We start from the raw sequence: 16,961 nt of genomic DNA on the forward strand, positions 1-16,961 counted from the left end.
CACTGCTCTCTCCCCACCATGCCACATGAGCACCATCAGTTTTTTGGAAGAGAGGCAATTTTTTCATGACCTGACTGAAATAGCTTCTGCACTGTGCTTCAGTTGTGAAATTAGCAGAAACACAGTTGTTTTAAATGTTTTAGGTAGTTCTTTCATCAGAAAGGGACAGAATGTGTTACAAGATTAGCACCTGTACTGCAGTGTCAGGTATTAGTGGATGTTTCATTCATTACTCAGCCTTTGGCACTACTTAAACTCTTGGTTATAAAAAAAAAAAAAAAAAAAAAAAAGGCAACAGAAACTTAAACAAAACCCCCTACAGAATGAAAAAGCAGCCCTTCTTCAGAACTTTATTTTCCACTCAGCAGAGGCTTGAGATCTCTACAGTCCTAATACATGCCAAAATGAACAGCCCCTTCTGTTGCAATGTTAAAGAGGGGGTGAAAAAGCAAGCTGGGGCAGAGTGAGAGGTATTATGTGTGTGAAAGAATCTGCAGAAGTGCGTACAGATATTGTGTCCTTGATTCAGAATCACAGGGGTATAGTGTATGCTACAATCAAGTTTCTAAGAACCCAAATCTGTTCCTATCTTCTTGCTCCTCTCAAATGAAGCAAAGTTGAGGTTCTGTCTGAACAGGTTTGGGAGTTCCTCCTTCAAAGGAGAGTCCAAATAACATGTATGATTCACAACCAAAAGCCAGGCAGAGTGGTTAAGAAAAGCTAAATTTATATTAAATTATCATCAACCCCTAAAATATTGAACACAGTGGTTAAATAACTCCAGAAAATCCAATGTCTCCAGCGAGTAACGTTAAAACCATTACACAGGAACACACGGAAATCACTGACGTTAGCTCGAGACAGACAGGAGAGAGGTTTGCTTTTTACACAGTAAATCAGTGCTCAAGAGATCATCCTCCAGTAGCCTTTCCACATTCTTAACATCCTAAGTGCAATGAGGGTCTTCTGTTCCCCAGAATGGGGAACCATGATGCATCCCCAAGGCAGCATCTCACCGGGGCTGTCTCTAGAAAAAAAGACACGAATTTCTGCCCACCTCACTGGTAGAGGAGGCTGTGTGACATTTTATTGCTCCTTTTCACCATAATCATTTGAGGAAGGGAGCAGAGAGCAGTTATGAAAGGTTGTTAGGCTGGAGTGCACAGGGTCTCTCCTAAGAAGCAGCAGAGAATATTGATCAAGGTGGAGATCACAAACACCATGAGTTATTGAAAAGACTGACTGTGTTTTTCCTTTCCCTTCCACACTTACAACTTGGACAGCAATTACTCTGACAGGCTGACTTAAGTGACAGGTCTGGGCAGATGTTTCCCTTCACTCCTGTCCCACCTCAGGATTTTGGTGCAGGGTCACATAAGCTACCGGGAAAAAAGAGAACAACCCATTCCAAAACCCTGAGAGAAACCCTGCTCTCATACAGGTCAGAGCCTTCCTCTCCCATCTCCCCACTCCCAGCCCTGATGCCCCTGCCCCTACACATGGTCTCTGCTCAAATTGATTCTTCTGCTTATGCTTGAGCCCTCTGGTGTTGTCCCTGCGTGAAGTGGCTTAGATGGGCAGCATCCATGTCAGTGATATGCACTCCTTTCTCAGTTCCCAGTCAAGTCCACACCTCAATCCAAAAGTGCCTCTGCCCAACAAAATCAATGCTTCCAAGGCTGGAGTCAAATAAATAATTAAATAAAAATCTAATTTAAAAAAAAAATTAAAAATAAATCCCTCTGGGAATAGGGAAGAGTCCCACATTAACACAGGGAGATCCAAGCCTTAGCTCCAGTTCATTTTCCACAGGAATATACTCCAGTCAGCCCAATGGTGCAGTTAGGGACAGAGTCTCAAGCCACCTAGCCAGGTCGAAGCTGCAACCTTCCCCTATCTATCCCAAAGCTACCTCTACTGTGAAAAGTACAGGCAAACTACTGGCAACTGTTGTGTTCTTCAGGGGTAGCAGGCCTGTTAGCATATAAATAAGGTTCAAGCAGAGTAGGATGATTCTCCTTTTTAATCAGCTGAAAAAAATATTGCATGGGAGATGTACCCTCCCCCTACCTCTGAACCATACCCCAGTGTATGTTTTGCTCTCTTTACACCATGGATGGGAATGTACTTGACCTCTTTCCACACGATAAAAGAGGTTACAAAGTTTGCAGTGAGAAATTCTTTACAGGGAAGTTCTGCTTCCAAGGATCTGGCTTAATGCTTAATATTTTACCATGTGATTTGAGGGATTAATATACATTTTGTTTTTGAAGAAGTGTCAAGCAATAGTTTCTCTTTTTTCTTTTTGAACAAACAGATGACAAAAGAGTATGAAGAGGTGGTAATAGTCCTTGGGAGCATGCAGGACCCAGCTCCAAATGCTGCTGGGTTTTGGCTGCAAGGGTAGGATGACATTCACCTAAAGGGTAAGAATCTTGGAGGCCAGAGAACTACAGCTCATGAAGCTGATGGGAAAAATTATTTTGGCAAGGAGAGCTATTTAGTGGTAACAGAAGAACTTAAAGTGCAATTCTATCTGATAAACAACTACTTAGAATGGCCCTTGCAGCTCCTGATTATTGTCTCCCATTCTAGGTCAAATGGGCTCAGCCTAGTAATAAAGCAGCTCCTAACTGTCAGCACTAAGCATTCCCTTGGGAAAGACTCGACCTAGGAATTTTCTCTTTTCCCTTATTATGGTAATCAAAGGTCCTAAAGGCCAAAATAATTGGGACCTTGCAGAATTGGGACTAGTGGGGACTTAGCAAATTTTCTTTTTCTTTTTTTATATATCAGTTATGCAAAGATAGTAAAATTTAGGTCTTACTGAGATCCATTTCCCCCCATTAGCTCTGTAGAGCTAAGTAAAATACCAATTTCTTCTTGTCTGAAGTTCAGCACTCAGACTCCAGTACGCACAGGGAACAGTTCTGAAAGGGGCATTTGCTGACTCTTGTTTTTCCAGAGTAGAAACATGTTTTAACAGGAAAGGGGAGAACAGGAGCAGTGTCCACTGCCAGCAACAGACACAGTGCTCCATTCTGAGCATTCCTTGAAGTTTTTAGTAGCAGATATGAAAGTAAGCAGTGATGCTCTCATGAAGTGAGTCTTGGCAACTGTGGTTATCCTCTTTATGTCTTTACAAGGTGACCTGATGTCGTGTCAGTGTCCTCTTGAGCCCCAAATTATATCCCATCTATACCAAGACCTCTCTCATGTCAGAGACCCCTCAACACAAAGCCTCAAAGAGTGCTGCTAGTGCTGGAATGACCAGGGGTACTTCTGTGACCACGAGCCAGCAATGAGGCAGCTCTGCTCTCTTCATGGGCATTGACCGTGAGCTGGATGACACAGGACTTCCAGGTTGCCAGGGAACAGACACTCTGAACCAGATTCAGGGCAGACGAGTCACTGCAAAAGTTAATGTGGCAACTTCCAGGAAAAGGGAACATATAAATAAACCACAGACAGTGAAAATGAGTCAAAAGGGTCTCTGGGTTCCAACCAACCCACCCATCCTCCTCCAAACACAACAACACAGCTGCCCAAGCTCCTTGCTGAAAGGCAGTCCCAGTCTTAGGCCCCTTGCAAGAGAGGCTGGTCTCTGTGCCCTTCCTTGCCAGGCAGGCAGAGTCCTGTGGTTTTTGTGCAGAGCAGAGGGTAGGGAGGGTACGACTGTTTCCAAAGTCACGTGTACTTTAGACCTCGCTCTCTGTGGAGGGCTTGCGTTGGTGTTTCCAGCCTGTGTCCGGGAGTGAGCCCCGCCGCTCAGGAGTGGCTGCTGCTGTGTTAACACTGCTGCATTCAGACTGTTCTTCCTGCAGCAGCTGCTCAGTTTCCGTGTCATCCAGTGAACCAGAGCTAGCCTGGATAGAGACCGTATCCGTCTTCATGCAGACGTGGTCCCGGAGGATCCCTCCACGGGAGCTCCGAATCTGCTTAAGGTCATCCCATTCGGAATCATCACTGGATAAAAGGCATATTCCCTCCACAATCTTGATCTTCTCCTTAGTGTAGCTGTGGTCAGGACCGGTCTAGGGAGAAGACAGATGAATGAAAAAATACGGCTATGGAAAAATATGGCAAAGAGCAATGCAGAGCTGGAATGAAGACAGGGAAGCAGACAAAGAGCTGGACCTCCATGTAAACAGACACTGGCTTTAACTGCCACAATGACAGAACCCATTTTAAGCTTTCTTTGTTCTTTAGGAACCACCCCCAGATGAGCCCTTCCTGCAAGGGCTCTCATTCCGAACTCCATGATTCTTCAGTCATGGAAGCAGAATGAGGATGAGACTGCTCTTCTCATTCAACTATACATATTCACTGACAGAAGAGAGTAAGAACACAGCCTAAAAAAGAAGGGAAAAACCCCCACCAAACAAAATGGGAAGCAGAAACAGACAGAAAACATTGTAAAAGTAGGCAGAAGATCAATTCTAGGTTTGCAAATCTTTACATCTGAGTCAGTCATTCTAGATTCACCTCTCAGCAAAGCACAGCTGGAATACCACTGTTGAGTCCAAGTCTCACAGCAGCACGGGGGAAGGAGATTATAGGGAAACAATAAAATTATCAGAGTGTCCTAGGGTGAGATTATGATGCTTGTATCCCCAATCGTGTGTTCTGTTAGTGCTGGATATTATGTACTGTGCCTTCAAGACTGGCTCTGAAGAGCAAGGTTTGTTATCAGCCTGCTCCCCCCACGGCTGGCGGGACAGAGAGACGGGGCAGTACATAGTGCGGCTTTTGCTTTTTGCTTGGCTTTTTGTTGCTTGCTTTGCTCTTGCTCCTGCTTCTCTCCTGCTCTGCTTCTGCTTTTTTTTTTTTTTTTTTTCTTCTGTTAGTTAGTTTAACTAAGCAGTCCAGACCTTTTTTCTCTGGACTGTTTTTTCCCTTCACTTTTTGGACCCATTCAAACCTGCTCCGGACTGGGACCTGGGAAACACCAAGAGTTTACATCTGGTGGCTGCAGCAGCCATCCCCAGCGTCGGAGGGAGCAACGACAGAGCGACCACCCCCAGGAAAGACTTTCTGAATTTGTCATCCTTTTCAGATCGGTGAAAGTGTTGTCATCTGGTATTATTCATTTTGTGTGCTGGGGGTGTTTTGCCTGTCAAATAAACAGGTTCTTTCCACTTCTCTCCGAGGAATCCTTCCCAAACCGGAGGGGGGAAGGGGCTGTGTGGGTTTGCTTTCTGGGGGGCCCCTTCTGTAGGTTTTCTCCCAGATTTGCCCTAATCCAGGACACAGAGGCAAAAGGGACCACACTGAGATTAAAATAGTGAAATCTAATTTGGCTCACTAAGAAATAAGGAGCACCTGATCTATCCCTGAGGAGAAAGTGGAGGCAGTGGGGAAATATACATCTGTATATATCAAGGAGCATCGGAATTAAGAAAAAAGCGGAAAGGATTTAGATGCCCAGATAAATAATCCTAGCTTATTCTTAATAGACAAGGCTAAAATGGCTTGAAGATTTGGGGAATCTATTGGATAGTACCTTTGAAAAACAGTAAGGGAAAACTCTTCCCTTTGTAAGTCTGCAATGCCTGCCAGACGAACCAAGTGATCTAACAGATAATCACAAATAGTCCTAACAGAAATTGCCTTTTTAAAATATCAGTGAGTATGAGTAGCCAAAGCCCAGATCAAAAATTCTGCCATAGAAAATTACTTATATGTTCCTGACAGACAGTAGAGCTAGTTTAAAGACATAAAAGCAGAGGAGGAAACCAAGAAAGAGCAATTAGTATGGACAGCGCTTGAGCCACACAACAGAGCTTGAGTGAGTGAGGCAGGATCAAACACACAGAGTAGTGATACCTGACATGAGGATGTGGACGGAAATCAGAAGAGGGAAGATGAGAAGCTATCTGAGTGATAAGAAAGCTTCTGAGGAGAAAAGAGAGGAGAAACTAAGTGCTGCAAGATATATTAAACTCTCTCCATCGTGTGGCACAAAGTACGGACCTCTGAAGGGCCTTTAAAATGCTCTGTTTAATAAGGGCTCTATTTGTTTCCCCTATCCCCCCCTTTCAGGCCATGTACAGCCAGGAACCACTTTCTTGTTACCAAACCCCTTCTGGCTGCCTGGTTCCCCTGGTGACTGTCCAAAGCAGCCTTGGTGCAACAGTCACTAACCACGACCTGTATCCAAGGAAGACAATTTCAATTGGCTCATGCACTTTTGAGGGCCATCACCCAATGCAAATGAAATACAAGACACTGTGAGAGTGGGTAAGAAGCAGAGAACTAAAGACAGGTCAAATTCACTACAGCTCACTGGGGAAGAAGTGCTGCTGGTTGATGTCCATAGCAGTCTGAACAATTCAATGAAGCTGTCGTTCTGTGTCCTAAAAGTAAATGCTCACAAGTTGCAATCCTTCCACATAGTGAGGCCTGTAATATTCAACAGCAGCTTGAGCTGGGCTCCCAGCTGTAGCAGTTCTTACCTCTTTCTTGTAGCACAGCTGGTTGTACATGGTTGGTTTGGGAATGGATTCAATCTTCACCTCTTGGGTAGATGTCCGATATGAAGGATTACTGTAGGTTAGGTTCCCCAAGCCGGGCTCCGTAAACTTGGACTTATTATGTCTAGAGGGAGAGAGCTGTCAGAAAAGTCACAGGAACCCCCTGCCAGGATCCAAAGTTCCTGAGTGCTCAGCAAGTGGATGGCTTCAGCCATCTCCACTGTCCCTCAAAGACAGAATCCTGGCTTCACCTGGCTCTTCAGCAACGAGTCCATTTACTAGCTACCAGTACAGCAACGCACTGCCATGTAATCACAAAGGCTATCATGGCAGTAACTTGTGAAGTTATCTGTCAGAAAGCACATGAGCTCACACATTTACTGAGATACGAATTATCTCACATTCCTGTCCATAACTCATAAGCTCTCTGCAGAAAATATAGCCAATAAGCTTTTAAATAATAGAACTGCATGACCAACACTTTAGAGGAACAGGACTCAAACCTTGCAAATAAAATCATCAAGCACTCTTTGCAATGGAGGAAAAAAGGACTGTAAATGACAATAAAGAAAGATTTAGTGCTTTCGGAGACCTTCTCCTACAACCCAAGAGTTTACAAATGGCCAGGAGAGGGAAAAAAGATCACTTACCTATATATAATTAAAGCAGCAATAAGCAGCAAAATAAACAAGATGCTGAGAAGACCTCCAATAATGTAGCTGACATGCAGTCCTTCTCCTGAAAGTGAATACCAAGAGTAATTTATGTACTCATTTTATATTTCACTGGATAATACTGACCTTGGTGTAATGCCTGATGCTGGGGCTTTACCCATACAGAAGTATGTAAACTAAAATGTCAGCACATTAAGGTTTAGCAGAGGGTTTTGTTTGGCTTCATATGAAACAAACATATGGTCAACTTTCCTCCCTTTTCCAGGCCCCAGCAAACCAAGAAGTGTCAAGATCTTTGTAACGGGGTTGTAATGGAGGAGTTAGACCCCCCCACCCGCCTTGCTGGCAGGTTACTCCAGCATTGGGAAGCAATTACTACAGTCAACCATCTTCAACTAAATACAAAGGGGACAGTGAAATAGAGTACTATTAATGGGAAGAGCCCAGTGGATGAGGTATAGGATGAAAGAAAAAACACAACTATTCTTCAGACCAAAGAGTCACTTGGTAAAGTCCCCATCTAGGTTAATGAATGTCTACAGAGGCATTTTGCTCTAGTCAGAGGGCATTTGAGTAATTCAAGTCTGAGTTTCAGAAATTTCAGTTTCAGACACTATGGACTGGAATGCCCTGAGCACAACTGGAGGAACAACCCTGGAGGAGAAGAGTTAAAGAAAAGCAACTCACCCATGGTGGCCAACACTGCCTCATTGGCACGAGTACACAAGCCTTGCCTGGCATCTTTGTCAGAGCAGCTGAAAGACAGAAGGACATTTCAGTTATTTACTGAAAGCAGAATCAACAGTAACAAAGGTATCAAAAAACAGGATGGAATGGGCTAGCACTGATATCCCTTCCCTTTCCAGTTAAAAACCACAGGTCTTCCTTTTTCTTCTTCAGTATTCTGCATCCAGAGAAGAGACAATTATACATACAATATATAGGAGGTGTGTAAGGATATATCAGTTACTGGTCTGCAGTATCTTTATATCCAATTCATTCTAGATTTGCCTCTTGGGTACGTAAGTGTACTCATATCTTTCAGGAAACAAATTTCAGCATCAGTGCAGAAGCAAAAATCAAAATGTCTCAAAGTCAGCATGAAGACATTTCCATTCCATAAATCATACTCAGCTAAGTGCAAGTTTTGCTCTGTAAATAACTCAGCCATATACTATAGAGCTACTCTTTTGCTGAGCTGTATAAATAGCAGGCTGTAGGGAATTAGCAGAAAAGAGTCTCTTAACAACCTGCATTGTAAATTAAATGTTAGAGCTGCAAAGATTCTGTTCTGCCCCAAGCAAGCTATCCCCTTCCCAGGACAGAACCATTTTCTCAGCTGTGTGGGTCTAGTCTGAGATGTTTCACTAAATTGAAGCAACAGACTCCTCTGTCCTCCTCTCAGAAATAGGTTCTCAAAATTAGGAAATTCAAAAATCAATCAAATTAATGACACAGGAACTAAAGGCAGATTTTAACACTTCAGTACAGTCAGACTACACACACATTTCAACAAAGGATCTCCAGCTGTTTCTTACCATCTCAACAATGGCTCTTTGCCATCTCAACTGCATCTTTGTCATAATAGTTTCATTCATTAAGAATGTGAAGTCTGGAGCTGGAATATCCTCTTTTGGCTAGGGATAGGTATGATTGTAACCAGAGGGGGCTTGCATGTGGAACCTTGCAAAAGCTGGGACTTTCACACCCCAAGAGAACAAGAACACTTGCTCTCTTGTTCCAAGAGAACAAGAACACTTACTTTCCTTCCAGTGTTTCCAGAGATGTGAGAGGTTTGGTTGTTGAAGTACCTAGCCTGCCAGGCGGTGTTGGACTTCTCTCACTTACACTGGTTGGTTCCGGACCAGGGGGCACCACACCAGGAACTAGAACAACAGAGAAAAATGAGTAGGACTCCAATTTTGTGGGGCAGATAAACAAGTCTGATAGGCTTGTCTAGGCCATTTCCAAAACTCTCTATATCTTATATGAGCAGCCTTCCCATCTCAAGCCCAGTCTGCCAGCAGAAAGGACAAGAAGTCTCTATCACTCACAACCACTGGCCTTGGTTCCAATACATGACTGCATAAGATCTATACACTGGAGAACCTCAGCTGCTCTGGTTGCCATTGCATAAGCAGTAGCAGTGGCTCACTTACGGAAGCTACTACCCAAGAGACACTCAGTAAACTCACTCGTAGAACAGGGCCGCCCATCTGGCTCATCTGGACACGCGCAGACAAAGTCAGAAGCCCTGGCAAAGCAGAGGTGAGTGCAGCCTCCATTGTTCACTCCACAAGCATTACTACCTGGAAGGAATAAAAAATTTTCTAAATATGTTACATCTGAACAAAAAGGGGGCTCAGAACAACAACCTTCTTTGCTGCTCAGCCAGAAATACTTCCTAGAAATCCAGTAAGTTACGTTTTTGGCATATGCCTGCCATCTGATTGCTAAGAAAATATGACAATAGCCAAACACTGAATTGGATTAGGGCAATCTTAAAAGGAAGGTACTGGAAATCTTTAGACAGAAGCCCAGACAACACAGTTGCAGGGATAAAAAACACCAAAAACCTCACATTCTTCTGGTTTAACACAATGTTGGGTGAACACCATTAAGATGCACTTGGCTGAAAAGTCACAGGTAGACAAAGAATGAGCTAAGGGAAGATGCATTAGTAGTTTGAGGATAAAAAGGGATGTCATCCTTACTTGATATTCCACAATAGTGCAGTAGTTCTAGAGTTCTTTTGGTCTATAATCAGAATTTGCCTGAATCAAGGTCCTTCTTTTTACCTGTCTGTCTCTGAGGAGAAACCACAATGATATCCATCAATCCCTCAACATTGGCTAGGACTGTCTCTTTGTTCCGCCCAGAGTATTTGTCCACTCTCTGGATAGACTTAGTTTGCCAGTCAGTCCAGTATATCCATCTGTCCTGCTGCTCAGGGAGACAGCAAAAAAAAAATCACAGCCATTATTAGCATATTTAGTCATGTATGGGTACCCTTACCCATAAAAAACATATCCCAGTGGCAGAAGGCCCAAAACAGAGGCCTTTTCAAACCCTTACCCTCTTACTGTAAAGAAGTTGGCTGTGTACACCCCACTGTTCAGACAAACTTCCTTTGTTAGTTCCAGAGAAGATTTAAGTACTATCCCCTCAGCCATCTCGGTTTCCTCAGACTGTAACAATTCCCTGTTCCCAAACTCCACTATACAAACTCATCAACACACCAGGGAGAATGGTGGCAGCAGGAAAACCTTCTCACCTGTGTCAGTGCAAAGGGATGTGACACCTGGCTGACCAATACTTGTCGTAGCTTCCCACTGAGGTCACAACTCTCTATCCGATCAAGGTGAGCATCCACCCAGTATATCCTGAAGGCACAGGGCAAGAGGTGAGTTTCCATCTATACAACCTCTCTTTACTTTCTAGTCATTCATTGACCAAGATCATGGAATCATAAGATGGACTAGGAAATAAAATCTATAGAAGAAAGCCCCAAAACACCCCAAAACCAAACCCAAACCCACAGTGCTACTTCAAAAAATGAAGATAAGAATGCTAAAAAATTCATTATATCCCTTAACTCTATACAAGTGTAAAAAAATCTTTCACTGACCTCCTGGTATCATAATCCAAAGTCAATCCATTGGGCCATCCTAGGTCAGTGTTAATCAGGATTTTACGTTCAGAGCCATCCAAATTTGCCCGTTCAATTTTAGCAATGTGACCCCAATCTGTCCAGAAGAGATACCTGAAGAGATAAACGGCAAGTGTAAGAAGAAAAGACCATTTCATTTGGCCTAAGGAAAGTTTTAGTTATGAATCAAACTGCCAGATTCTTCAGGTCTAAAAAATATAATGCTGTCTGTAGCCTGCTTCTCACAGCTATCTGCCCAACCTTCAAATTCATTGTCTGCCTGACTACTACAAGTCCTCAGAGTCAACCCCTTACTGGTATTTGCAGATTCACATGGCACATGTCTTCTTCCTCCCACAACCTCCTCTTCCAGCCTGCCTCTTCTTCCCCACCAATAACCCCATACCTACCCCTTCTTGGGAAAGACAGCAATGGCTCGAGGTTCATCCAGGCTGTTATTGATCAGCACTTTCCTGGAGCTTCCATCCAGTCTAGCCACTTCAATGGTATTGCGCCCTGTGTCTGTCCAGTAGAGGTTCCTGGCAACCCAGTCCACTGCCAGGCCATCTGTAGTCTTCAAACCCTGACCAATAACAGTTTCCATGTTGCTGCCATTCAGATCAGCCCGCCTGGATCAAAATCAATGACAAACAGCAGTGAGGAACTGCTAGTTCCTGGAAAGTGGGATCTCCATCTCCCATCGCCACTGCATACTAATACCTCCCTAATACTTTTTGCCCCCGTGTCCAGTGGGTTAAACACACCTTCAGCATGATGCTATGTACCAAAGACAAGGTGTTAAGTACTGCTGTGCTCAGTTTACTGGCACACTCAGCACAAGTCACTGGGTGACCTGGGCACTGGCCAAGCAGTTGACTGGCACCTACCTGATAACATCAAGAAATACATCTGTGTAGTAAATCTTGCCATCCACACTATCATAGTCCAGAGAAATGACATTGTTCAGCTCAGGGACAGGTATGTGCACATCTGTGTGGTCACTGGTGTCCAGCGAGATACGACGGATGGAAGCACGGCTAGAGAAAAGTAGGTAGGTCTCTGGAGAAGAGTCACATGTCTGCTCATCTCTCTTCAGCTGGATGCCAGTGGGGCAGGCACAGGAGAAACCAGTGGGGTGAGGTAAACAAAGGTGGGAGCAGCCACCATTACGAACTCCACATTTATTGAAGCCTTCAGAAACAGGGAAAGCATAGTTTTAGGATCTCACAGACCAAAGCTTTACTTTAAAGGCTACATACATGCACAACTTACTAGCAGCTGAGTTCATCCTTACCATCCCAGCCTTGCTGGGAAGCTACAACCCTTTGTACAGAGACGCTCTCCCTCCTCTGTAAGACTCATGGTAGGTATGGGCATGATTGGCAAGGAGAACAGGAGGGTCCAGAAGAAGAGGGATCATTAGAAGAAAAATCTTAACCTGCATTCCTTGCTAATCATAGTTTTCCCAGGGAAAACTGCTCCTAAACAGCCAAGTGCTCCCAGATTTACGCAACTGCAGTTTAACTTTATTACTGCTACAAATGGTAATGCTGACAGAAAGATCCAACCCTGTAGGGAAATAGTGTGACAAAGTACCAGAGGCCAGGCTGACAAAGAAGCTTCTGTTTCAACTTAGCTGCACACAGTGGCAAGTAAACAAAGGCATCAGAGAAGCCTGCTGGAAGTGCCTGACATATTAGGGTCATATAATTTTTTTCTTTTTAATTGTAAAGAACCCAGCATACATTTACTAGGAGGGAAAAAGCCCAGGAGGCAGGTGCAGGGAGTAGGAAGAAGACAATGTGGCTAGACTTTTGGTCAGCTTTAAGTTATGCTGCTAGTAACCACAGTAAAAACAGCAGAACTTTCTACAGAAGTGTGTATTGGGGAAATTCTATCAAAATAAAACCACAGCACAAAGCAACAACTTCCACTGAAAAGCAAGGAGGCAAGATGGGGTGTTATAGGATCCCCAAAGAGTAACAAAGAATTGACTCTGGCACAGAATAGTTGGATAACATATATTAAGAGCAACTAAAGCAGCAGAGATTTTTCAGAGCAAAGCGGCAGACAAGAAGATGAAGCCTGCAGTGATTGGGAAACAAAACTAGAACTTGAAATAATATTTCAGCAACCGGTTTAAGAAGAATTAGAGTCTTCTGGAGTTAAAGAAGGGAAGCTGTCCAACGTCAGTACAGTCTGGTGAAGCCTAATAAGGCATGACTTGTTCAGTTGTCCTAAGAAAGTGGCTCTGCTGTGTGCGAGAATGAGGCTCTCAAGTGCAATCCAATGAAGGAAATGGGACAAAGGGGTCAAAAAGCATGCAGTAATCAGCACTAGACCTACAGAGCTGGGTAAACAGAGAGGAGTGCAAAAATAGTTAAAGAGGGAAGAAGTGATGCTTTAAAAGAAGGCATCATAAGAGAAGCTGATTTTTGAGAAGTCACTCTATCACTCCTGCTTTACACCAAAGGACTGTTTCTAATGACAGCTCTGAAGGACTCCCCTTGCCACCACTGACACCCACCAACTGGGAAGGAACTTACCCAGGGGCCGTGCCCTGTCAACAGCTTGAATATCCATGAGGCCAGGCAGGTTTGCCCTCACCAAGATGACATTAGCACCAGTGTCCTTGTCAGCCCTGTGAATGCTGCGAGTTTGCCAGTCAGTCCAGTAGATGTAAGAGTCCAGCAAAGTGAGGCCATAGGGATGTTGCACTGGAGACAGCAGGGTGCGGCGGTTCGCGCCATTGAGATCCGCAGCCTCGATCCGCTACGGGAAGAAGTAGAACATCAGCCCATACTCAAAACACTTCTCTTGCTAGCACTTACTGTAGCAAGTGGGAAACAATCTTGGCAAGTGATGTTATTCAGGTTCACCCCTCTCTCCATAGCCCATACTCTCAGAAAGGCTTACATTCCCCTTGCTCTTTCGACAACTTGCTCAAGAGCTTTAAAGCAGCCTCCAAATACCCCATGACAAACAACACTGAAGAACAGAATCAGACCTCTGTGTGTGCATCAGCCCAGAGCAGCTGGGACCCAGCCTTATCCACTGCCAGTCCATTAGGCCAGCCCAAGTTGTTGCTGATCAGCACCACACGCGCAGAGCCATCCATCCCAGAGCGTTCCAGCTTGGCATTCTCACCCCAGTCTGTCCAGTACATATACCTGGAGAGAAGTGAGCAAGTATTATGGAAAAGGAGGTCAGAAGTCCTGTGTAACTCGTAGACAATCTCTTGACAACACTAACCCCATTTCATGGTATAAAGCTATTGCCCGAGGGCTATCCAGGTTCTGCCAGACCAAGACTTTCCTCATGGAGCCATCAAGGTTGCCCACTTCAATCCGGTTTGTTCCTGTATCTGTCCAATATATCTTCCTGCCGATAGCATCCACAGCCAGCCCATCTGTAGTCAACAGACCTGAGAAAATAGCAAAACATTTTGGTCACTGCTTTTTCTCCCAATTTAGTCAGGAATTTCTAGTATTTCTCTTGTCCATCTCATAGGCAACTGCTTTAGTCTTTGCTTGCCTTTCCACCAAAAATGTATTCTACCAGGGTATCAGAGAATCTCTTTTTTCATACTGCAAAGGAGCAAGAGGTTCTGAGATCAAAATCTCCCTCACCTGTAGTGATGATGTCCTCAAACTGTGAGCCATCAAGGGCAGCGCGACTGATTTTCCGCAATGTGCTGTCTGACCAGTAAACCTTTCCTGGGTTGAAGAGGAAAGAGAAACTTGAAAAAGCCCAGAACAAAACCAAACCAAACCCCAACAACCAAATAGCAAAATCCTTAAAAAACAGATCCAGGTGTCCAACTACCTGCTACACCATTCAAACTGGATCTGATTGTACAGGAATAATAACAGCACAAGATTATTAAGCTAGAGTGATAAAAACAGTGCAAATTTTCTTGTTCCAATTTTCCCCAAAATACGTAGGACATTTACACAAGGTCTGACCTTCACACAGGGATGGAGAACACCCAATACCATCAACTAATAGTAGAGCTCCACCTCTGACTTCTCAAAAAGAGATCATCTACCTTACAGTGCTACAGTGTTTACACCCAGCACAGCATGGGATGTTTACTATACATGAACAACCAGTGTCTCAGCTCTACATTTGTAAAAGGCCTCAGGAAGAGGAACTTTCTCAAATCCAAAATGCACAGGGACCCCACTCAATATTGCAGGCAGTGTTTTTCCACACAGTTTAGGTTCTCTTTTTTCCTCTAAGGATATTCCTTTCCTTACTGGAAACAAATTATCTGCAGCACATACAAGGAAAATAAAAACCTACCCATATCCACAGCCTACAGTAAGATCTGTGCCTGGGTCTTTACTCAAATATTTAGATAGGAAGTTACTTGTTGCCTTTCAAACACAGTCAGATACAGAAAGAAGTTCAGACCTTCATGAGGATCCACTCCAATTGCAATGGTGTTCTTCATGGTGACATTGACTGAGACAACAACATCTGCAAAGTAGGGGATATCCAGAGAGACCATCCGGATGTCAGTCCTTCTAGCAAAGATCAGAAAGCTGGTCATTCCTGCAGAGTGGACAATGGACAGATATTAGTGAGGAACAAGTTCAGTCAACTGTAGGCATCATTTATCAAGTATTCTAGAGTTTACAACCACTTCAGTGGAAAAGGGAAAGTGTCTCAGACAGATTTTGGCTTATGGACAGTCTGTGTAAAGAAAGCTCACTTTTTTGAGCATCACTTAATGCTTCTTTACATCCAAGTTGAAAGGCATAAGACGCACAGAAAAGTTACTTCTGCTAATATGTGTGGGAAATTGAAATTAGGAGACATCTTTTTTCCTGCTAGGGAGGAAAAGTGGATTATCATGGCCTCAAGCCAAGTGCCTTCCATCATCCACAGAAGAGGGTCCACAGGAGGAGTGTATACAGACCTATTAAAGAATATTATCACCTTGTAGTTTAAGAATTCACCTCAATATTAGGGCAAAAGTATGGGAAAAATGTGACATTTGGTTTACTTGGCCAACATAATTTCAAGAGAAATGTCTCCTTCATCAATCCATTTATCAGTAAGTTTCTTCATAGTAATTCCCACTCAATTGAAGGTACAGGCACCAAATGGGTTTTTTAAGGCATAAAGCAAGTAAGCACATAAAAGTGAAATTTTTTCTCTAACACAGTAGAGGCAAAATGTAGCTCTGATAAAAAACTGCAGAGAGCACTCACCAGGGGAGCAGGTCTTGCCATCAGATTGCAGATTGATCCCTGTAGGGCAAGTACAGCTGTAGCCTTTTGGAAGTGGTGCCAAAAGGCACAGGTGAGTGCAGCCTCCATTGTTAACTTTGCATGCTGTATGTACTACAGAAAAGAACATGAGAAATCCATGAGCTAGTAGCACTGGCACAAAAAAGGAATGCAGCAGCTATAGAAATGCATTCTAGAATGCCCTCAAATACCAAGTCAAGACTTAATTCTCACGCTCTCATACCCCACACAGACACTTAAGACAATGGGGGCTGACAGGTCAGCTCCTTGAAGAAAAGACATGCTACATGGCAGAGCCTGAGCAAGCTCTCAGCTCAGTGGTGCTTGGGTGTGACCTCTGTACCTGGTGGCCTGTGCCGGTGGAAAACATGAATATCCATAAGATTCTCCAGATTGTCCTGCAGTGTTTCCCGAGACTGCCCAGTTCTCCTATCTGCGCTCTGGATGCTTTTGGCCTGCCAGTCTGTCCAGTAGATTCTCTCGCCATGAAGAGTAAGTCCAAAGGGGTGAGGCAGATTGTTCCCAATCAGCACCTGCTCAGATTACCCCCATCACCCAAAGAAAAATATTATATTATATAAATTAAAATATTTTAAAGATATATTTTATATATTTTATTTATATATATTAATTATACATATATTAGTGACTATGAATTCAGTAAGGAGAAGAGGCTTCCCCTGCTCCCTCTCAACATCATAACATACAATCACAGCAAAAGGAGAATGATGAGGCAACCTTGGCCCTCAAACTTCCCTCACACACTTTCAAATTGAAAGGGAGTTCTTTTGTCTCAGTGAAAGCACTGTGTACTTTGATTTGTAAATTTTCCTTTCCATTGGAAAAAGAGGCAGGGACCATCATCATTTTGTGTTCAGACTCCCAGACCTTCTCCTCAAAGACAGCT

General features: G+C 43.7%; 1 protein-coding gene across 6 annotated transcripts in view; it reads right to left on the reverse strand.

The window, feature by feature from the left end:
- Positions 1-707: 707 nt before the first annotated feature.
- Positions 708-16,961, reverse strand: part of LRP4 (LDL receptor related protein 4) — an 83,739-nt gene continuing 67,485 nt past the window's right edge. For 3 of the 6 annotated variants that reach the window (XM_039705415.1, XM_039705414.1, XM_039705416.1), the window contains exons 21-38: positions 16,398-16,587; positions 16,016-16,147; positions 15,213-15,353; positions 14,426-14,512; positions 14,049-14,220; positions 13,804-13,966; positions 13,343-13,568; positions 11,684-11,987; positions 11,207-11,425; positions 10,776-10,910; positions 10,422-10,530; positions 9,946-10,090; positions 9,343-9,456; positions 8,910-9,033; positions 7,835-7,902; positions 7,124-7,211; positions 6,456-6,597; positions 708-4,034 (exon numbers count right to left, since the gene is read on the reverse strand). In XM_039705415.1, the coding sequence (XP_039561349.1) occupies positions 3,699-4,034; positions 6,456-6,597; positions 7,124-7,211; positions 7,835-7,902; positions 8,910-9,033; positions 9,343-9,456; positions 9,946-10,090; positions 10,422-10,530; positions 10,776-10,910; positions 11,207-11,425; positions 11,684-11,987; positions 13,343-13,568; positions 13,804-13,966; positions 14,049-14,220; positions 14,426-14,512; positions 15,213-15,353; positions 16,016-16,147; positions 16,398-16,587 (2,895 nt within the window). In that variant the 3' untranslated portion in view covers positions 708-3,698. Of the gene's footprint in view, positions 4,035-5,826; positions 5,896-6,455; positions 6,612-7,123; positions 7,212-7,834; positions 7,903-8,909; positions 9,034-9,342; positions 9,457-9,945; positions 10,091-10,421; positions 10,531-10,775; positions 10,911-11,206; positions 11,426-11,683; positions 11,988-13,342; positions 13,569-13,803; positions 13,967-14,048; positions 14,221-14,425; positions 14,513-15,212; positions 15,354-16,015; positions 16,148-16,397; positions 16,588-16,961 lie in introns of those variants that run through there. The other 3 variants (XM_039705417.1, XR_005627101.1, XR_005627102.1) reach the window with 3 other exon arrangements.

The sequence above is a fragment of the Passer montanus genome, unplaced genomic scaffold, assembly GCF_014805655.1.
Source record: "Passer montanus isolate IOZ18808 unplaced genomic scaffold, ASM1480565v1 scaffold18, whole genome shotgun sequence".
Lineage (NCBI taxonomy): Eukaryota > Metazoa > Chordata > Aves > Passeriformes > Passeridae > Passer > Passer montanus.